This window comes from Tenrec ecaudatus, chromosome 17, assembly GCF_050624435.1.
Source record: "Tenrec ecaudatus isolate mTenEca1 chromosome 17, mTenEca1.hap1, whole genome shotgun sequence".
NCBI lineage: Eukaryota > Metazoa > Chordata > Mammalia > Afrosoricida > Tenrecidae > Tenrec > Tenrec ecaudatus.
Window position 1 is genome coordinate 9260813 of NC_134546.1, and position 24169 is coordinate 9284981.

Below are 24169 nucleotides of genomic sequence, written 5' to 3' on the forward strand. Positions count from 1 at the left end.
CCTGGATGGTGCCAGCTACCATTACTGAACATTCTGATCGTAGATTCCATTTGCAGAATCGTGATCAAAAGGGGGGTGAGTGTAGACCAGAATGTAAAATTCTAGATTCTAGATATTTTAGAGCCATAGGAAGTAGATTAACCCCCGAAATTATATCACAGAAATAATCTTTAAATCTTAAACTAAAAATAGTTCCTGAGCCATTTTAAAACCGAATACTAGTTGGGCTTACCCCATTGGCACTGAGACTATTGTGTCTCATAGCAACCCTTTATAGGATTTCTGAGACGGTACATGTTTCTGGAAGCAAATAAGCTCACTTTTCTTCCAAGGAGCAGCTGGTGCATTTGAGCCTTGCAGTTAGCAGTCCAATCATCACCTGACAGTGCCACCAGGGCTCCTTTAATTTAGCTTAACGACTCAAACAAAGAAGAGAGGACTTCTGGTGGCACTGTGGGCTATCCATTCAGCTGCTAGTTGCAAGGTCAGGTGCTTGAATCCACCAGTGCTCCACAGGAGAAAATTGAAGCTGTTTATTCCTGTAAAAATTTAAAGTCTCAGTTCTACCCTATCCAGATGATGGCTGTGAGTTGGAATTGACTCACTGGCAATGAGTTTAAGAAGAAAAAAAAATCTGCCCAAACCAGTGGATTCTTTTCCGAACTCTATATATCTGATCAAATTGACAATGGCAACTCAAAAGATTAAATAGGAATCTTCTTTTTTTGGTGGGGGGGAAGGAGGGGGTGGTAGTTGAGTTAATGTGGATAGAACAACTTTTAAAAAGCACTGTAAGAATGGTTGCACAACTTGAATGTAATCATTGTCGTTCAAGTGGATACATAGAAATGAATTAATGTATGTTTTGCTCTGTATACTTTCAGCAACAACTAAATTAACAAATTTTAGGGGGAAATGCAGTTTAGTAGGAAAATCTTTCAAACTATGGGATATGTGGGAATAATAAAAGAGCTCCTTTAATGCCTGGGAGTTGGGAGCTATTGCTCTATGTATGCTAGCTCATGTTTTGAGCACTATGTTTACTCTCAGGTGCTGCACAGTATAAGAGGCCTTGAGAATTCAGTGTTAACAGTACAATGAGACCTTACAGTGTTCAGAAGCCACATCCAATGGGCAGTGGTTGACTTTGAAAAGAAATACTTTGAGAATTGTAGTGATCTGCTTCAGATATTGTAAAGACCTTTACAAGACTAAAGGAGCTGACTTGTTTCCTATTGCTATTGATTCCATATGACAGTATTCCCCACTTTTATACACTTACTTGATGATTCAGATATATAGATTTTGATAAAAGCTAATAAAGTTCTAGCCTTATATTAGTACTTAGAATTATATCACAAAAATCAATTTCCAAACCCATGATTCTATTGCCTTACTGATAACTAAATAGAAGCTGAAAAACTGGCTCAGTTCTTACTAAGTTTATTGTATTTGTTTTCTTTGAAATAGCTAATGTGTGATCACAATGAATTTTCTCATGGGTGGTGTCGATGCTGAGTAATAGCCACACACCTAGATTGTTGAATGTAAATGTAAGTACTAACATTCAGTCAATCCAAGATGCATGAGCATTACACAATCAAACACACCCTATGTTCTCCAATTAACAAATTAAAGAGACAGCTCATGTTTGCTTAAACTTTTAAAATGCCTTAATAAAAACTAAAATCAGAACCACTGGGTGTTTCCTTTTGACTATTCTTTTTGTCTTACATGAAAGCCACAGTTTTACAAGTTTTCAATGAGTAAAGAGCATTTGAAATTCTTCAATCATCTGGTGTTACCACAAGGAACCTATAAACACTGCAGCTTTTTCCCCCTTAGGCACATACACACAAATTCCAAAGATTGCACATCAGCTAACAGGTGAGTCTCAGAAGAACGCTGTTTGTATGCATTACTTTTCTGCTATTTCCCATCCTTTTTTCTCCAAATATGTAGAGCCAACTTCAATAGCAAAAATCTTCCAAAATATGTTCTTCCGTCAGTAATAAACTTATGACCTTTCATCAAGTGAAAACTCTGTATGACTCATCTTCCATTGCCAAATTCTTCCCGTAGCCTTCCACATAAAGCTCTCATCAATAAGTAGTGGGGACTCCTTTGATGTGTGAAACCCCCTTCAGTGTCTCAGCAGTCAGTCAGCACCTAGAGAAAGTACACGCCCTCCAGCGATTTGAGCGCGGGGGCGGAGGGGGGGTGGGGGGGGGCTTCACACTTAGCAACTACTCGGGTTTCTCCGGGGTTTAAGGTTTAGGTGTTCAGCCATTCCAGCTTAGGTCCCCCAAATGGAAAATGATAAAACAAAAGTATTTAAGAAACGACTTTTGAGGCCCAGCCTAAAATAATTTTTGGCATGGTTGTATGTCAAAGTAGTTTCTCAAGGAAATCTCATTGACTCTTATTCAGAGAAATTCTATATTCTCATTTTAGGAAATTTGGACAATTTTCCCAAAACACTGATTTTCAAAGTAAGCAGAAAAGACTACAGATTCAGCTGTAACCTTACTTAATATTATGTTTTCAATATGCTTTTTTTTATTAATCCTGCTCATAGTCAACTTTGTTTTTCTTCCTCTAATTCATTTCCTAGATGAATTATTTTCTAAACAATGAATGCTATTTATAGCTGTACTGTCCAATCTTTCCCTCCTTTTCTACTGCTGATGAATTTTCAACTTATAATGAGTTGATGATATAGCCAATCTATCACTAAGTGCATAGTGCAATGACAAGAGTAAGTCTTGTTTATTGAATTGATAAGGAAAGCCCTGAAATAGATTATTCAAATTATAGATGATCAGTAAAATGTGAACATTATGTCAATTCCATAATCTGTCCTTTCTTAGAATACTTTATTTTAAAATACATTAATTTGCAGTTATGTCTTTTAAGTCATCCATAAATATTGTGTGTGTATATATGACAGTTATCAAACACTATTTCTACAGTCTTTTTAATAGCATCTTTAATTGATAAATACTTCATATAATGTAGAATTCCCCATTTTGAATATTCACCTGAATGTTTAATGTTCTATGCTATGCAATCATCATTATCTAATAACAAAAGTTTCCTTATCACAAAAATAAAACCTATTACCAGTTTGTAGTAATTTCCCCTACTCACCCACCTCCCTTCGCAGTAGCTACTAGTCTTTCTATTTTAATTTATCTATTGGGGGCATTTTGTATATATAGACCCCTATCTTGTTCATGCTTTGAGAGCAGAAAATTTAGTTTTAACCTGGAAAGAACAAGAATTTTCATTATCAGACCAATGAATAACATCATGATATATGAAGGAAAATGGAAGTGATCAATGGTTTCATTTCTTGGATTGACAATAAAAATATCCATGGATGCAGCAGTGAAGAAATCAAGTGAGAATGTATTGGTAAATCTGCCAAAGACCTCTCAAGCCTTAAAAAGCTAAGATGTATCTCAGAAATTATATTTTTGCTATACACACAGGATTTTGAATCTGGGCAACCTACTATTATTGGGGGGGGGGGGTGCGCGCGCAATGAACTAGTGAGTAAAAGCCAGATTAACAATTTTTGAATATTCAGTAGGATACATCAAATACTTGTGTTAACCAACAAACACATACCTGGTACACAGAGCAACATGGGAAACTAAACTATAGTCTATAAGTTAATCCAAAAGCAGAGAATCAGAGAAAGAAGTTTTAAAGGTTGACATTCCTGACTTTGTCATCGTGGAAGATAGGATGGCACCCCTTCTCCTTGTAGGTTATCAGGGAGCCAGTCATTTCCTAGCGCCCGCTCCTTTGCTAGAGGCAATGGAGCTGTCATAGTTGGTCCATTGTTTTTCTCAGCTTACATGTTGACCAACCTCCCTAGTTATTTTTTAGGTATATTTTTGTATATAATCAAATTATGCAAACACTATAACTTGAGAGCTTCCTTCTAGTTTACTTTTCAAATATTAGTTCTCTGCTGCTACATTTTTTATCTATAAGAGAGTAATTTCATTTCCAAGAACAAGGAAGAGATCTCATTATTTTTATAGGTATGCATTATTATATGTTAAAATATGTTAGGAACATTTTTTTAAATCTGTTTTGTCATCAAGATAAACAAGAATAATGTGATTGAACTGTGGAATGTTATGATATCTGTAAGAGCTCCCAATAAAATTGTGGTAAGCTGAAAGACTGGATGAGAATCTAATGCAGCTAAATCCTCCATGCTCATCATGAAGGGTCTAGAAAGCTGACTCTCGTGGGGGAAGACCCTCATGGTTATGAGATATAAATAAGTCTTAATATACATTCTCATGACTGGACACAGTCCCTCCAATAACCCCCCCATAAAGGAACAGTCATAAAGGAGCTACCATATAAGATGAATCATTCTTGGGTCTGGTTACTTCAAGATACCTGAAGGTTATCTGTAGATACGAGCAATCAGGTTCTATAGCCAAACTGCCTTAAAAAGATGTAGCAATCTCTGTTTTGACATCTCTTGATGATACTGATGAGAGTTCAATGCCCCTGGGGAGGGCTTAGGGTGGTTTGGGGCTAACTAGCACTAGGTCAAAGTGGTGATTCACCTCATTGCTTTTTTATTGTTACCTGCTTGTGATGTTACCCTATTGATTATGTTATATGTTAGCTGTATGGCGTGCATGCCTTATGAAAGATTTGTAAGCCCAATTTTATATACACATTGGCAAATACATTCTCTCAGTCCTAACATCGGACCAGGAGCCACTGTGCCCTGCTGTCTGTCTGTCTTTTATATTTTCCACTGTCACTCTTGGGGATCCATTTATTGTTGTGGCCCCCTGTACCCCAACAATCACTCATTAAGTTTCCTCCTGTTTCCATTCCTCCTCCTTTCCTAACTCTCTGCCCTTGGGTAAATGCTGTCTTTTGATATTAACTGGCTGATTATTCTAACGTGGGGGGAGGTTCAATTCCAGACCTGAGAGTGAACAAGGGTAGGCAGAGCAAGGTAGGTAAGTCTTGTGAGGCTCACCAGTCTCTATCGCCCAGTAAGCCTGGTCTCACTTATGATTTTGAATTCTGTTCCACATTGTTTCCTACTCTATCCAGGACTTTTTAATTTGACCCTTTGGGAGCTGTAGGTAGTAGTAGCTGGGTACCATCTAGTTCTTCTGTTCTTGGTTTTATGGTAGCTGATGTTTCTGCATTCCATTAGTCCATTAGACTAATTCTTCTGCCTTTTGATTTTTTTTACTCCATATGAGGAGAGATCAATAGTTGCACCTTAGATGGTTACTCATGAGCTTTTAAGACCCAGTGCTACTCACTAAATTAAGTTATAGAACTTTCTTTGTGAACTGTGCTATGCCAGTTGACCTTCGTGTTCCCCTAAACTCTGGTCATGATCTATGAGACCTAGCAACTCGCTTTCTAAAGGTTATATTTCTGAAAGTTTGCATAGCTTGGTTCCCTGTATGCTTCACCATATAAGTATACATAGACAAATTTCTCTCTCCAACTTTTATGTTCTTGTCTTGAGTATACTCCCACTCTCTCTCTTACCTATTCAGCTTATGCATAGATCCAAGCATCTACTTGTATATCCCACTGTTGCAGGATTTTGTATATAGCAGGTTTGCAAGAGCTAAAGACAACAGCGGTAAATACTGCTATATACAAAATACTGTTCCCTAAGAATGTATAAGCACAGACCTGCTTTGGAGCTTACCCTTGCCAGATGGTCTGGGGACCCCCAAAACAAAAAAAGTAACATACAGACTGGTTCCTAACATACTTGGCATTGTAAGCACAAATGCTTTGAAGAAAGTCACGCCCAGTTTAAGTTACATAGGATTTCCTCAGATTAAACTTTGAATTTACAATCTAGAATTACAAAACATGTAAGGAAACCATTTACCAAGAGAAGGAATCAGCAGACAAAAGAAACAGCATGATTATACATGCAGGAACTTCAAATAATAGATTTGTCTGATAGAACCTGTAAAATAATGTGTTAAAATCATTAATATCTCAAAACTCTGTCTTATACACACAGAAACTAAATAGAAATAAAGCACAGATTACATTAAAAATTCATGGGAGGTTGATCTTTAGATTTGACTCATAGATTGAGAAAAAGTGAACCAAACCATAAATGTGAGGAAATTATTCAGAATATAGTACAGATGGGATAATGATTTGTAAAAATATGAAGTAGAAGATAGAAATCATGGACAAGTAGGAAGTTAAACATATAAGAGTTTCTAAAGAAACTAGAATAAAGAAGAGGCTATCAATAGCAACTGATAATTTTTTAGAACTGATATAACTCATGGATCTTCAGATTCAGGAAATACAAGGAGTCTAAAGATAAATGCAAAGAAATCCAGATGTAAAAAACATCTGAAAGATGGCCTATAAAGGAACAGTATTAGTCTGAGAATAGACTTCTCAAAAATAATCATGAAAACTCTAAGATAGTAACTAATAGCTTCATGCTGAAACAGATAACTGACAACGACTTTTCTACCCACCTACACTGTCATTTCATAGTGCAATTGAAACAAGACTTTTCAAAAACCTTGGAGAATTAGTATTGACAGATTTTCATTCAGTGTACTCGAATATTTTTTGAGAAAGGGGTGTAAAAATAGATATACAAGTAGCATGACTACATCTTACCTTGTATACTCGAGTATAAGCCAACCTGAATATCACCTAATTTTACCACAAAAACTGCATTGAAAATGGGCTGAAAAGCTTGGCTTGTACACGAGTGTATACGGTATTTCCCTTTCATTGGGTGTGGAGAACACATAGGATTTATTATTACTAACATTTTCTTAAGGCTGTCTATGTAATAGATTTCAGTTTGAATTTATGCTTTTGTTGTTTTCCTTTTTAAAAGTTTTTTAATAGAATAAATTTTTATTTTCGTATGGACAGAAAAGGACCAAAATTTTAACAGTGGTTGTTTCTGAATTGTGGGTTATCATTGGGTTTTTCTTTGAACATTTTTTAGTTTTTAAAATGAATATATTGTTTTTGTCAGGAAAAAATCTTTAGGGCGAACTTTAACAACAATTCTTCTTTTACTTAGGTCAAATCCTTTTTATGAACCTAAACCAACTCCTCCAAATAATTTGGTAAATCCCATTCAAGAACTGGAGAGTGAAAGGCGAGTGAAAAGAAAGGCTCCCGCCCCGCCCGTCATCTCACCAAAGCTTGGAGGAGTAAGTGAAAATGCAACTGTTTCTGCAGGAAGAGATCTCTCAACTTCTCCTAAGGTAGGATTTTAAAAAACAATATGTATTTGTGTTTGTGCCGTTTCTCCCAGACACTGTAACTGAAGTGAAGAAAAGTTGGCATTACCAGCAACCAGTATAATATTAACCGAAACAAACAAACAAATTACATGACAGAGTAAAGATGTAATCCCTTTTATACGGAGCCTCGGTGATGCCATGTTAGCCATGAGCTCGAATGCAGACTAATAGATGAGGATTAAACCCACCAGCCTCTCAATGGAAAACATGTAGCAATCTGCGTCCCTAAAGACTTACAGCCTTGGAAATCCTATCCCGCAGGTCTACTCTGTCAGAATCAACTTGACAGCAGTAGGTTGGGGTTGCTGTATAGGTAAAAAGTTTTGGGTTTTTTAAAAACTATCTCATATATACATAAAAGCAGTAGCTACATTCATATGTTGCAACAAGAATCAAAAGTGATTTAATAATAGTGATTGCCTTTGAGGAGAAGGTCTGGATAGGATGGAAGGTAAATAGAACATTGAAGAAGGTATTTGCTCTCAGCTTTTACTTTTCTGTATTGTTCGAACAAATAGTTTTTATTTTTGTTTGTTATCATATGGATGAAAATTCCATGATTTTTCATTCCATTTTCCCCACAAACTTTTCAAAGCCCTTTTGTATAGTAATAGAAGCTACTGGGTAATAAGATCATGGACCTGTTTGTTGTCTGTTACCTTCTGTTTGTCATATCTACTAAATAAGACATTTTTTCTGTTGGGTCAGTTTTGGCACATAGTGACCCCATAGGGCAAAGGAGAACAGCCCTTCACAGTTTCCAAACCTGTAATATTTATGGAAGCAGATTGTCAATCTTTTTATCTATCTGTGCCCCACCAGGGATCCTTTCTTTACAAGAGAGCATGGCATTTCCTTTAAATATATACATAAGATTCGAGTTAGGCATTCTTAGAGTGGACCAGCAACCTTAGACTGTTTAGTTGTGCCCTGGGTTCCTTCAGGTTCTGTGTGTTCAGTACTAAGTCTGGGGGATTGGGGGGGGGGGGGCTCAGCAGCAGAACTCCAGAGCTCCGCTTCCTCTTCCACTTCCACGATGCACATCCTCATAGGTTCATTTTGTATATTGGAGTTCTGGTAAAATTTCATTTGGTGAGGGGAAGGGCTACTGCCATGCCCCCCAAAAAGGAAACTATTTTACTACACAATTATGTATCAGATAAGACAGTAGATTAGAGTCAGTAGCATACTGACAGCCATAAAAATGATAAATAGCCCAGAGAAAGATGAAACAATCATTGGAAATCATAGCAGTGTGGGCTTAATCATCACATGAATATATATGTGTGTCTCAAGTTGTAGAACACTTTTTTTGCAATGTTAAAGCAGTAAAATAATCTTTTTTTACATCATTTTATTGAGGGCTCTTACAGCTCTTATAATATTCCATTTCATACACCAACTGTATCCAGCATATTTGTACATATGTTGCCATCATAATTTCCTAAACATTTTCTATTTGAGTCCTTGGTATAAACTCCTCTTTTTCCCCCTTCTTCCTCCAACTACCCCATCCTTGTGAATTATATATTATTATTATTTTGTATCTTATACAGTCTGTTGTCTCTATTCACCCACATTTCTGTTATTCATCTCCTTTTGGGGGGGTCCTGTATATCCAATCTTGTGATGGGTTCCCCCCTTCCCCTCCCCTCCCACTTCCCCACCCTCATGATATTGCAACTCCTACTACTGTTCCTTAGGGGTGTATCTGTCCTGAATTCCTTGTGTTGAGAGCTCTTCTCTGTCCCAATGTGTGTTCTCTAGTCTAGCCAGATTTTTAAGGTAGAACTGGGTCATAGTGGGAGCCGGGGCGGGGAGGAAGCATTCAGGAATTAGAGGAATGATGTGTTTCGTCGGTGCTATACTGCACCATGATTGAATCATCCCTTCCTTATAACCCTTCTGGTGGGTGACACCCAGTTGTCTACAGATGGGCTTTGAGTCTCTATGCCAAACCGCCTCGTTCACATCAATATAATTGTTTGTTTGGGATCTTTTGATACCTTATACCTGATCCTGTGGATACCCATGATCACACAGGCTGGTGTGCTTCTTCCATGTGGGTTTATTTGCCTCCATGCTAGATAGCTGCTTGTTTAACTTCAAGTCCTTAAAACCCCAAACACTGTATCTTTTGATAGCCAGGCACCATCCGCTCTCTTCACCACATAATTGATCCTTTTTTACATAATATAGTGTTTTCATGATTACTTCTAATTGATCATTTTTGACAATTTGAAGTAACTATGAAAGAGCCATATTATGTTTAGTATGGATGACACAACCTTGCTTTTTGAAAGTGAGAAGGACTTGAAGCACTTGCTGATAAAGAGCTAGGATTGTAGCCTTCAGTATGGATTAAAACTCAATGTAAAGAAAACCAAAATCCTCACAAATGGACCAATAGGTAACATCATGATAAATGGAGAAAGGTTGAAGTTGTCAAAGATTTCACCTTGCTTGGATCCACAATCAGTGCTCATGGAAGCAGCAGTCAACAGATCAAACAAAGCATTGTTTTAGGTAAATTTGCTGCACAGACCTCTTGAAAGTGATGAAAAGCAAGGCTGTTACTCTAAGGACTAAGGTGTGCCTGACCATCGAATTATCAGTCGCCTCATGTCAGTCAACCTCATATGTGAGGGTTGGACATTGCATAAAGAAGACTGCAGAACTATCAATCCATTTGATCTTAGATCTTTTAAGACAGATCTGTTTTAGAAGAAGTACACCCAGAATGTTCCTTAGAGGCAAGGATGTCATGGCTTTGTTTCACATACTTTGGACTTGTTACCAGGATAGACCAGTCCCTAGAAAAGGATATCATGCCTGGTAAAGTGAAGGGGCAGTGATAAAGAGGAAACCCGTTGATGCGATGGAGTGACACAGTGGCTACAGCACTCGACCGCAGCAGGAGAACAATTGTGAGGATGGCACAGATGTGGGTGGTGTTTCATTCTTGTGTACATGGGTTTGCTTTGAGCCAGAACCAGCTGAAATGCACCTAACAACAACATGATTAACACATTGGCTGCAACAGTGATTGGAAACAGAAATCATGGTGCAGATGGACAAGACCAGGCGTGCTTTGTTGCGTTACACTTAGGGTCACTATGAGTCAGAGCCAACTTGATGTTCTCTAATAACAAATACAGCAGGAGAGCAGAAAAATGCTATCAAAGTGTTTTCATACTTAAAAATGTATGCTTAAAGTACCATTAAAATTTACTTGAATACCCTCTTTCCCAGCACAGTATTTCCCCAAAATGTTGGCATGTCACCTGTTCTTTTGGTTAGTACTCCTTTAGTTATAAATAATAAAAACAATCAATTTGGTTGAAATTTTTTGCTTCATCAAAAGGTTGCTTATTATTAGGTTACAAAGACATGTTGCAGAATTGTAGACAGAAGTTCCAGCTGGACCTCAGGAACAAATTGGAATCAAGCTTCATGTATCTGCTTCTCTCTAGAATGTTTACAATCTGCTTTATTCTTTTTAATGATAATTCATTCAAATCTGTTTTCTCCCTACAAAAGCAGTTTATGATTTGGAATGTCCTCTCGCCTTTATACAAGGCCACTCTTCAGTCGGTATAGCTAACCTTAGCAAAAGAATACAAAGAAATTAGATGAATCAACTACTTTTTCTTAATATGTATGTGGACTCTACCAGCATGTAAAAATTGTCTGACAGTAACATCTAATTCTAATCTCTTACAATTTCACAAGAGCCAAGGAGAATCAAAATCATGAGCATCAGCTGCCGAAGGCTGATTCCAATGAGGAGGAGATCAGGCATGCCTCTACCCTCCGATCTGTTTACCACTTCTGACATCAGCCATCCTTCCAGCACCATTCGACTTCTCTGTGGAGTTCAATAATCCATTGCAGTGGCCACACAGAACTCACAGACAGTATTCCTGATGATAGGGTGTCTTAGAAAAGTAGCAAGTTACAACTCAGAATCAGAAACAACTCAGGATATAGTTCATAGGACAGGATGTGTACTTCTCACCACTACACACAGACCTGGCCCCTGCCCTGCTTGGGCAAGTATTACAAAGCTTTTAGCTGTGCCAAATAAATGCCCATGGGGCACCAAACTCCACCATAAGCCTTGGCCCCAAATCCACAGGTCTTGCTCCATGGATTGGCAAACCTAGCTCATCAGGTGCCTGGAGGCACCCTACTATGCCAAAAAGTCTCTTGCCCAAATGCACTCAGCTTTCTCACTCCATGGGTCCTGCTGCCTCTGCTCCTACCATTTCTCCGCCGCTCCTTCTCACCACCGTTCACTGTCACCATTCTCATTTCAGGAGGGTTGGGGAAGGGATCCCAGGTCCAGAGAATGTTCTTCACTCCTGCCTCTTCTTTCTTGATAATAGTGAGATCTTCTGTTTTTGAGGTGGCTCATTTTAAGCCTCATAGATGACACAAATTAACAACCTCCATAGAATTCCATATTCCTTATTTGATAATGTGCCCAGATTTTAACATTGGTAAAGTGGGACACCAGCGAGGCACCATTGATAAAACTCATATCGTGGTGAAATAGCCACATGGCAGCCAAAAACAGTATACCCTAGCTTGTCATGCATTATTTCCAAAAAATCGAGACTTTTTTAAAATGCCGCGGGGAGCAGGCAAAATTGTTAAAAATTGGGACTGCCCCGCCAAAAGCGGGACATCTGGTCACCTTACATTTGCATGATCCCATCCTCAAGAGGGTGCCATGTACCTTGTTTATATTATCAAGTTAACGAATCTTGATGGGCTATAAGCAATTCACATATGCATAGCTCTGTGTGTACCCAGCCCTTTGGTAGGAGTTGCAAAAAACTAAACTCGCTACCGTTGAGTCAATTCCTACGAATTGTGACCTTACAGGGAAGGGTAGAATGGCCCCTTTGGGTTCTGAGGCTGTGAATTTTTATGGAAGTAGAAAAAGCTCATCTTCTTCAGAGCTTTTGACTTGCTGTTAGTAACCCACGATGCCACCCGAGCTCCAGGCTTGGTCTAGAAAGGCCATTTTAAGCAACCCACAACTCCTTTTTACTCTTAATTACTTTTCAAGATCCTGCAAGGATATGGTGACCCTACAGATCCTTCTCCCTAGAGATTCTGATTCATCAGACTGCAAATTGAGCCAAGAGATTTGTATTTTCACCAGAACCCCAGGTAATTCCAATGATCAGCCAGATTTGGAAGCCTAGCTGTTACCCATATGCGTCTCTGGTTAATGAAATTTCACTTGCAATTAGGGCCATCTGAGGGCAACAGAAAGCCTCACATGGTGACTAACTAAAAGCAGCATGTCAGTCTTTTTTGTTGTTGTCGTTTTTAAAATCATTTTATTGGGGGCTTGTATAACTCTTATCACAATCCATACATACATCCATTCTGTCAAGCACATTTGTGCATGCCTGTCTTTAAGGCATCATAGGTCTGGTGCCGATACTGTAGTCTCACTGGTATTCTGGGACTTCTTTGTTCTTTATTCTGGGTGACTGTTACCCAGCAGCTGGTTCAGTGATGGCATCCTTGTAGAAGACTCACGTTTGATTCCTAGCCAGTGTACTTCATGTACAGTTTCCATCTGTCTGTCATTGGAGTCTTCCATGTTGCTCTGATGCTGATCAGCTTTTCTGCGGAGCTTTCAAAGTAAGGCGTACTGGAAGAAAAGGCTATTAATCTATTCTAAAATCAAGCAATGCGAACTCTATGGATAATAGATATGGTCCACAACATATCATTGGGACACCATCAGACTTGGAAGCATTTCATTTCCTTATGCCTGTGGTGACCACCACTTGGCCGATTTAGTGGCAGCTAGCAACATGACTATGGAAGAAAGGTAAAATAGATATTAGGGAATAATTCGCTGACTCTCCCATACATCCTAGGAGCCTTGGTGGCATTGTGGTCAAGCATTGGGCTGCTACCACAAGGTTAACAGTTCAAAATCAGCAGCCACTCCTTGGGAGAAAGACCAGGTTTTCTACTCCCATAAAGAGTTTGAGTCTTTGAAATCCACAGAGACAGTTCTGCACTTATTTAAAATGTGTGTTTTATTGTGGGGATGCAAATGAATGTAAATCATGGTATCACTTCTATGAGAAAACCTAAAGAATATTTTCTTAAAATAGTCAATAAAATTTTTTTGTCATTTTAAATTTACATTTAAAAACCAAGCATTGCAAAATTTGAAGGAACATTATCAAAATAATTTTAATTATGTGAAGTTTATAAACAGTGTATGAAAATAAGCACAGGCAAATATATAGAAAATTCCAAGCTATCAAAAGTTGAATAATATGAGGGAGCTTCAACAGTTTGTAGAAAATTTGAATGAAAAATAATGGAATTTTCCCACAAACTTTTTGAAGTCCAATCATTTCCTTTAAGATCAGTTTACTGTTCATATAGTGCTGTAGGAAAGATATGGTAGTTTTCAGAGTCAAAAAAATTACTGATTAGGGATTGAGGTAATTTACTTTGGGGATGGTGGCATAAGGAGCCCAAGTGCCTGGTTGCCAGTAAGAAAGACTGCCGAGGGGTCAGCAGTTCTCAAGCACCGTGTGCTCTGCAGGAGAAAAGCATGGCGGTTTGCTTCCGTAAAGATTACCTCCAGGAGAACCTGTGGGGCCGTTCTACTCCGCCTGACAAATGAACAGAATTGACGCAAAGGCAGTGGGGGTTTGTGTGTTTGATTTTGGGGTTTCGTGTGATGACATTTCTTTAAAAATATTTAGATATATGCACTACCAGACCTAGGTGAGGTGAGGCAAGAGATACTCTTAGGGCTCAAACTTTAAAGAAGCACACACTCCCAGGTTAGTGAAAGTGGATTTTTCATTTACATAGTCTTAAAAGTAAATGCTTTTTGAAACCGTGCACCTGCTTTGCCCAGTCCCAGCCATAGTTAATGAGCGGGACAAATCTAGCAGGCACCCAAGGTGTAAAGTGCAAGGAAGTGCTTACTCATGGTACAAATGCGGACTGAGCACATGTGTGAACCTGGAAGTTAGCGCATCCTTCAATATGACAACAGTAGCTTTATTCTTTTCCTTGGTTTAAGTCATTTTATTTGGGGCTCACATAGCTTTTCTCACAATGTACACACCCATCCATTGTGCCAAGCACATTTGTAAATTTGTTGCCATCATCATTCTCAAAACATTTTCTTTCTACTGGAGCCCTTGACAGAAGCTTTATTCTTAAGGAGATGGTCATGCTCAGTATCATGTGGAAACCCCAAAGTGAGCGCCTCCCTAACTGTTTCTGGGTAACATCGGTCAAAAAGAGATAGGCAAAAGAAAAAGAGTTTCACGTCTTGTAATACGGATACTCTTAGTGCAAGCCAACATTCCCGCAATAAGTGGCAAAAGGGCGAGTAGTTACTAAATCTAATGATCTGAAGCAAATTGTGAGCGGTCACTTATTGTGCTGTATTTGCAGCTTTGGCTTTGAAATTTTTCAAAATGAAAAAAATTGCTAAAAGTTTTGAGAGAAGGAAAGAGCTTTTAAATATGAAAAACATAACTTTAAATTTTAAAGTTTATTGTCAATAGTTTATTTCAGAATATTAAATTAGATGATAAACTTGAAAGTTTTCTTTAGAACTCAAAGTGAAGAGATGAGGGAATTAAAATTGTGGGAAGGAAAATATAAAAGTTGAATACAGAGAGCTTCTGTATCTATAATAGGGATAAGAACCAATCAGAGAAGGCATTTATCAAAAACTCAGAAGAAAATTTATATAAGTTAGAGAAAGATTTTACATTAAAGGGGCTCACATTGTTCCAGGGAGATCCATACCTGGACATATTCTGCTAGTACTTTTTAATTTCACAGCAAGGTTACCTAAGGTCAGATATGTGTATAACACAAAATATTAGAGACGGTGGAGCATGTTTTTAAATTTTTTTTAAAAAGTAATTATTTGTGAAAAGAGTTGAAACACATCAAATGCATGAAAATTCAAATTTATCATGATAATACAAACTGTTTATAATTGGTAGAATAGGCTGGATGAAAGATCAGTGTGATTTTAAGGGCCAATTAAAATTTTTGACATCATAAAATACTATACCAAACAATTACAAAATTAACTTCTTTCTGAAAAGTGATCACTTTCTGGATTTCAAAGTAAATTTTCAATGAAATTCAGTGTTGAAATTATGTTCTCTGTTCATACTGCATTTAATTTAGAAATTGGTTTAAAAATTAGATAACTATAATGAACCTGGACATTTGGAAATTAATAAATATATATTAAATTAGCCAGTGGGTTGAAGAAGAAATTAGAACAGAAAATAAATTGCAAATCCAATGAAAACTTTTGGTTTTACAGCTTGGTACGGTGATGAGGAAGAAAGTGACAATCACTTTAGACTCTCACGATCATTTCCATGAAAGCTTTCTGTTTCACTTCAACTTCTTGCTTGGCACTGGCTGCTAATATAAGTCCCAACTTGAAAGGCTTGAAGAGTAAGCCTGACATGTTTGAGCTTGGAGAAGAGTCTCAAAAATAATCACAGTACAATTGAGTTAGTGGAGCGACTGGATATCGTAAAATAGCTTAATATTCCTTTTATTGTCTGTATCTATAGCATTTAAGCAAGAGGTTAGGACATTTTCATTGGTGATAGGTATTCTTTAACCAGCTTATGTTCTGTAGGCCAAACTACTGTAAGACATGTAAACTTTTAAAAACGTGGATTAAGAGTTGTAATCTAAGGATTAATGTATATACACTATATATTGGCTCCATTAGTGCCATAATAATTAAGGGTGTGTGAACATTTTCTTTGCAGACCTGCTTGTAGCTAGAGCACTTTATTCTTAAGTTTGCAATCAAGGAACCTTTGTGTTCTTTTGTGAAAAAATAAAACAAAAAGACTTCTGATAGTCAGCATTCAGCACAGTGGTGCAGAAGAAAACTTTTAAAGCTAAATAGACCTCTCTAATAAGGATCATATTGAGAAGCAAAGCCAATAAGTGAAAGTAAAATGTGAGTAAATAAATCAGTCTTTGGGAATGTAAAGTTATCAAAAGTTACTTAGTAGTTTTAAATGTTTGTACCATTACTTTTTTTTTCTTTTTTTACATTTTATTAGGGACTCATACAACTCTTATCACAATCCATACATATACATACATCAGTTGTATAAAGCACATCCATAGTACCATTACTTTAGAGTAAAATATATTCATATTCTGGCGTTATATTCCAGTTTAGAAGCACTCATAACAAAAGTACATAGCAAAGTCCAAAAAAATAACTGTTTATCTGCAATGCATCATGATTTCCTAATTTTTAGAGATAAGAATGATGCAATAATTTAGATAAAAATGTGAAGGCAATTTCTCCACCACCGTCTGATGCCACTGCAATTAAAACTCGTACGTGTTTATTTTCTCTTATTTGCCATTAGAAAAATGTAGGCTTAGCAAAACTGGGCTTTCCTTTTGCATGGACCATCACAATTCCCTTCTAGCAAAGCCTCGCAAGTAAAACAGAAAAGGCTCACCTAAGTGAGTGATGAATATAAGTAACAGGGCTTATTTTTAATTTTAAAAGGAAAATAATCTATTCTTCAAAGAATGTACGTGCAATAACTTGAATTATTAAAGCAGAGATTCTCTTTGACCTAATTTTTAAGCTATACTGTATATTTGTTTTGTTTTTTTAATGTGGTAAATATATTGGTAACAAAACATTTGTCTGACTTTAGTAAGTTAAATATAAAACTAATGGTTACTTAAACAACTTTCACCTAATGTGAAATAGTTGGTTTCACTACATACTGTTCCCTTCAGGTATATGTATTTCTTTAAAACTTTTCAGTGTTTTTTTAATATAAATAGGAAAACTTTACCTTATAAAGCAAGTTCTACCCTCACTTCATACTATAATACTTTTGTAAATTTTGAATTAACTAAGCAAAATGTTTTAATAACTTATTTACAGCTTACTTCCCACCCCCCCCCCACCGCCCCGAAAGGTGTTTCCAATTCAGGTGGCCCACTTTATTTTTGTTTTATAAAGAAGAAATAATTTCAAAATATATACTTGATACAATTTTATGTCCCTTGTCTAAACTATTACCAATTTTTATTAATTGAAAGGTAAAGCTTTAGAATGCATATAATCAAAGGTATTGCTTGTATATTTATTAATTTTAAAAACATTAGCTATTATATATGTTACTTTGTAATTTCCATGAGCAATGATTATAAGTTTGATAAACATTAGTAATAAAAAGACACTCATGGAAATTTCTAAAAGAAAATTTTCAATAAAAGTGTCATTTTTATCTGAATCTCATGTTAAGCTTTTACTTTGAAGGAAGCATCAAAAGTAGTCTTACCTAATTCTTAACTTTTGAACACTTCAAAAAGCAGCAGCAGATTGTTTGCCAAATGCCTTTTTAAAATGGAGTGTGCATTTTTTGTTCCAAATGCCGTTTTTGCTGCGTGACAGAGTAAGCTCTCCATCATACGGACATCATAGTAAAACGGGCACTTTCATTATAAGAAATACTGTTTCTACATTCTTACCTTATTTAACAAAGGGGTGGGGAAGATTGATATGCTGTTAAATGAGAGTCTGAGAACTTCTCAAAGATCAACCTTATTTGGCACTGGGTCGGAGGCAGTCGTGCGGCATACTGCAGCAGGCCAGTAATGCTTGTTGCTACCAACAGGCTGTTGGTTTAAAGAAACACAGGTTGATGAGCCACATACCAGATCCAGACCCAACAAAAACCAAACAAGCTTCTCTATAGCATCCACTTATACTGGAAGCAGGCTTACCCCCAAGAAAATGTCCTTTCAGTTGATTGTATTAGGGCTGGAATCTCGGTAATAACTTTGCACCCCACTCTAATCTTCTTACAACTGAGGGGCTGCTCATGGCAGATCTCATGATGGAGGCCATTACACGGTGTTAGATCACACCATGAAGAATTACTGTTGTTGTTCTTAGGTGCCGGCCAGTAGGTTCTGACTCACAGGGACCCCCCACCCCCACCCTATATACAACCGAATGAAGAAACAGCTGGCTCTGCACCATCCTCAACAATTACTATATTTAAGACCATTGTTGTAGCTGTGTCAATCCATCTTTTCAAGAGCCTTCGTCTTTTTTGCTGCTCCTCCATTTTACCAAGCATGGTTCCTCCTGACACATGTCCAAAGTAACTTGCCTTCCTTGCCCCTAAGGAACATGCTGGCTGTACTTTTTCCAAGATATATTTGCTTGTTCTTTTGGCAGTCCATGGTCCTTTCAATATCCTAGCTATCACCATATTTAAATGTATTGCTGCTTCTTTGGTTTTCCTTATTCAGTGTCCCAATTTCACATGCATATGAGACCATTGAAACTGCCTTGGCTTAGGTCAGACACTCCGTAGATGCTCCTTAAAATGACAGTCTTGCTTTTCATGACTTTATGAGGTCTTGTGCTGCAGATGCCCCAAACCCAATGCATCGTTTGATCTCTGGACTGCAGCTCTCATGCGCATGGATTGTTAATCTAAGCAAGATGAAGTCCTTGACAATCTCAATTTATGATGGCACCTATGAGGATTTTGGCTTTCTTTACATTGAATTGTAATCCATACTGAACACTGCAATCCTTGATCTTCATCAGCAAATACTTCAAATGCCAACACTCTATGCTGATGAAAATGTCCCAAATCTGTGCAAATATATATCAACTAGTTGCATGTGGCTGTTAAGTATTGAAAGTGTGGGCAATAATACTAAAGAACTAAATTGCTAATGTTATTTTACTTAATCTTAATTGAAGTAGTCGTATTTGACCACAGGTGTGCCTCTCAAATGTCTCACTGGGCGACATTGAACTGTACCTACATTCATGTGCCTTTTTTTTGTTTCAAGGAAATTAGCTCTCCCATCGTTTGCATAATGCCTAAATCACATAATGCCCTATTTCACAGAACATATCCCAGTAATAAATTCTAGATGTTGTGCTCTAAATCTTACCAATTTTCACTTTTTCTCCCATTTCACTGTAGCCTAAGCTACCATCAGCATTCTCCTGGGCTATTTCAGTAACCTCCTAATTTATCCCCTTGCTTTTGCTTATATGCAAAGAAGAATTAAAACATTATTGTTTGGGTTATATAGGGCTGCTAGAAAAGAAATCGCACATATGAAGGGCTTTAACAAATTAATTTTCTTGCAGTTGAGGGGACTCAAAATAAGAATCCAGCACCAGCTGTGGGGATAGGTGTTTTTTTGTTTTGGTTTGGTGTTTGTTTTTCCTTTTTCTCTGTCAGCGCTAGAGGATGGTCCTTATCTTTTCTGAGCTTTTGTTCTTGGGTGATTTTCATGTGTTTAGCATCTCTCTTCTTCAGCCTCTCTTTGCCAGCTTGCTTTGATCTTTTACATCTCAAGCGAGATGGACTCAAGATACATGCTGTATTCATCCTGGCTCCTTAACAAAGACAACCCACTCCCAAATGGGATTATAACCACAGTAGAGAGGCTAGGATTAATATCATGTATTTTGGGATTGGTGGGATGGGGGTATTAATTCAGACCATAACAATTGCCAATAATGTAAGATCTCCCCACAATTCTCTGCCCTATTTTTCTGCCTATGACTTCAAACAGATAGCTGCTAGCTGTGCCCTTATTGGCATGTTCCCCTAAGCAGTGTTTTCCCCGAGCACCAACGAAATGTGTCCTATACACTGAGCATGATGCTGTTTAATTTTACCTTTTTGATCATTACAGAAATAAAGGGGCTTTTCCTTTTAATTTTACACAAATGTGTAGAGATTCCTTTATACTGACGTATATTATTCCACTATTTGGCATTGACTACAAATTATCTGTTCTCCTGGAGATAGTGATATGGGTTTCCCCTCTCCCCAAATATTTGCTATGTAGAATGATGTTAGTGTGCACATTCTTGATATATACTAAGAAAATAGTCATTGGGGGAAGGTAAGGGTCCTCAACTGTAGCTGGAAGGTTTTTAAAATTTTAGCATTGCCCGGACCCACACTAGACAAGTCAATCATAACCTCCTACGAGTAAAATGAACATCATCTGTCTTGTGTTTCTTCTTAATGCAGACAATTTTAATGTGTAACCAAGCCTGGCAACTACTGTAGCAGGACTAGACATGTGTCTGGGTTTTAGGTGTCTGTCAGTTTTGTTATAGTTGTTTTTCTGTGAAAGATACACATACAGAGAAATATGCACAAAACAGAAACATCTTGCTATCCTTGGGTAGCCTTGTCCTTCACAAGAACTCACTGTTCATCCCTCAGGTATCAGTTCGTCCTTTTCATTTATTTAAAAAAAAATCAGCAACTTTCTGTGCCCAGAAATGTGAAAGTGATATGTGTGTGTGTCACTTTATATACATATAAATGTAATGTTTTTCTGCTTTCATAAAGACAGGAAGAGTTCAACAAGAAGAGTAAGTTTGTGTTCACAACAAGAGCATGGTTTCAGATGGGCTGGATTTTAGCTTCTTCATTTTTTTTTCTTCTCCCCTTCTGAAAAAAATGTGCCTGCATACAGACATCAAAATTAATAGATTTATCTTGCCTTTTCAAGGGATTAGTAAAATAATAATTGGAGTTTTGTGATTTATGGTAATTGAAACTAATAGAAGAAACAAAAATATATAACCTCTTTAAAAATCTCTCTTAAACCTTCAAAGATGCTTAAGCTTAGGGTGACCAGGAAGTGTTGGCCTGTTGAGACTTCCTAAGAAAGACTCACCAATGGAAACCTTCACAGAGAAGATAATTTAGTCCTGAGCTTTTCCTGCATCAGGACAACACTGAGAGCAAGGCTATCAGGAGACTGGGACAAGGACAGGCAAGAGAGAGAGAGTTGTGGTCTGGATGGAGAAAATAAAAACCAGCTCTAAATATTTCAAGATATATGTGTGTGTGTATGTGTGTTAATAGAAAAATGAACCACAGAAACATTTTCTACTATCTCTTGTATCTTTATTAAGAAGAGTAAGGAAACTTACAAGATTCACTTTGTGTGTGGTCTCTCACTCAGGCAGGATTTGAAAGCACATATCGGAACTAGAGTGTTTGGGGCGTGAACTTGGAGAATCTAGGTATGGGCAGCTGAGAGCTGGTAACATCAGGCATAGAGCAGCAACACCTGGTACTTCTGTTACACATCTGAAAGAGTCACAAAGATGGTCATGGACTCTGCCTGCTAGGATCATGGAAACTTCTAAGAAAATCATGGAATGAAAGATTGAGAATCTTTCACATAGAACATTTTACCTTGGTTTTAAAAAATCTGTTTCCATACAAACTTTGCATTTCTTCAAAGCAGTACAAATAATTACCATCCAGTAAAAGTTCTCTCTACACCAGCAATTGGTTCTCAACCTGTGAGTCGCGACCCCTTGGGGGCGGGGGTGTCACCCAATTCAGAACAGTAGCAAAATTACAGTGATGAAGTAGCAATGAAAATAATTCTATGGTTGGTAGGGGGAGATCACCACCACATGAGGTACTGTATGAAAGGGTGGTGGCATGAGGAAGGTTGAGAACCATTGCTCTACATGGTAATGATTCCTTACATTTTTAAGGTGCTTGATAGCCTCCAAAGCACTTAGAGATGTGTGATTTATCTTATTCTCTGCAAATACAATCATGGCAAAAATATGGTGGGCGATGTTTTACCAATTTCACAAGTATAGAAACTAACAAAGGCTAGACTAGTTATTATATCAGACGTGATCACATCCCAGACAAACAAACAGTTTTAAAACAAATTTACTGGTTAACTGCCAGGCAAAAAGTATATGTAAAAGTAGGACTTACACTGGTACATATGAGCGCTGGAGGCACAGGGAATCCAGGGTGGATGATACCTTCAGGACCAGGGGTGTGAGGGACGATGCTGGGAGAGTGGAGGGCGAGTGGGTTGGAAAGGGGGAACTGATTACAAGGATCCACATGTGACCTCCTCCCTGGGAGAGGGACAGCAGAGAAGGGGGGCAAGGGAGACTCCGGATAGGGCAAGATATGACAAAATAATGATGTATAAATTACCAAGGGTACATGAGGGAGGGGGGAGCGGGGAGGGAGGGGGAAAAAAAGAGGACCTGATGCAAAGGGCTTAAGTGGAGAGCAAATGCTTTGAGAATGATTGAGGCAGGGAATGTATGGATGTGCTTTATACAATTGATGTATGTATATGTATGGATTGTGATAAGAGTTGTATGAGTCCCTAATAAAATGTAAAAAAAGAAAAGAGGAGAAAAAAAAAGAAAATGATTAGGGCAAAGAATGTACGGATGTGCTTTATACAATTGATGTATGTATATGTATGGACTGTGATAAGAGTTGTATGAGCCCCTAATAAATTGTTTTTTAAAAAAGGTAGGACTTTAAAAGTCTGTTTAAAATAGTGAACTTTGCATTGACTACTGAATCCAAAAGCCAGAGGAACAAAGAAATCATGGTGTGATAAGCAGCTACCTACCTACATAAGAAAAACTTTAATGAAGACTAAACATTTAGTCAAACTACACCATTGAGAAGCATAATTTAATGAAGAAAAATACAGGCAGGGTTGTAAAAAAGTGGGATAACTTACTTAAAACGGGGGAAGTGTTTTCTTTGTATATTATATTTGGATTTCATCTAGCATTTATCTATCAGAATTTGAGAAATTAAGGGCTTAAGTAGAAAGAAAATTTTTTGAGAATGATGAGGGCAACAAATGTACACATGTGCTTGACACACAATGGATGTATGTATGGATTGTGATGAGAGTTGTATGAGCCCCCAAGAAAATGATTTTTAAAATTGTTATTGGTATATTTTTATAGTCATATTTGCTGGCAACACAAAACTACACATTGAAATATCTTCTTTGAAATTTCTTCTGTATTAAATTATTTTATATTCATTATAAAACAAAGACAAGTGCTATACAGTCTTTTGAGTATATATGAGAAGTAGCTAAATGAATTTTTAAATCTAACATACTGTTTTGCTCTATGTTGAGGGCAACAACATGATGTTTTAGAAAAAAAGATTTATTTTTTTTATAGAGACATTGGAACTCAGTGGCCCTACCCTTGACTACTTAAAACTGATTGGTCTTAGTTCATTTTAAGTTGGCAGATAAAATTTTTTACTTGGACCTAAGTATTTTACTGATGACAAGTTATAAGCCTATTAAAAATATTATCATCACCTCATAAATCTTCAATTAAGTTTTAGTTGTTACCTAATCCTCCTCTTACTGTCTCCTAGTTTGGGTCAGGTGTATATGCATGGCAATAAATTACAGATTTGAGTCATGTTTAGCTTAAAGAATAAGGCCACTGGCATAATGTCTTATAGCTATAGTTCATAGTCAGTATCTGCTAAAAGGAGTTTTTAGGCACAACCAAACTAATTTGCTACTTACTAGAATTAGGAACTTAGAGCCCCTACCCCTCAGGTGGAATACAATAATTTAGTTTCATTTGGCAGATTTAGAGAATTAAAAGAATTGGAAATGCCGTTGTTCAGAAAAATAAATAATATACGGCTTATACTTGCCAAAATGAGTGGCAGTAATTAAGAGGACCAAAGTAGATTCTCTGAGTTAGTTGATGCTTATGACGGTACACATAGTTAGTAATATGAACATTCAAATGCTTATTTTAGGGGAGAAAAGCAAACAGCTATGTATTACCAAAAATTAAGGTTATTGTTGTTAGTATGATGGTTAGCAAATACGATAATAATACAAATAACAGAGAAGTTGAGGGTTGGAGGCTGCCATGAATCGTGGAGCACATAAGCCCCGTGTTCCCAGACATCACGGTG

The 24169-nt window shown here is 37.3% G+C and overlaps 1 protein-coding gene across 3 annotated transcripts in view; it reads left to right on the forward strand.

Moving 5' to 3' along the window:
• The window catches only part of EHBP1 (EH domain binding protein 1), a 345289-nt gene that overhangs the window by 180637 nt on the left and 140483 nt on the right, over positions 1 to 24169 (forward strand). For all 3 annotated transcript variants that reach the window (XM_075535992.1, XM_075535993.1, XM_075535990.1), the window contains exon 10: positions 7094 to 7280. In XM_075535992.1, coding sequence (XP_075392107.1) covers positions 7094 to 7280 — 187 coding nt within the window. The remainder of the gene's footprint in view (positions 1 to 7093; positions 7281 to 24169) is intronic.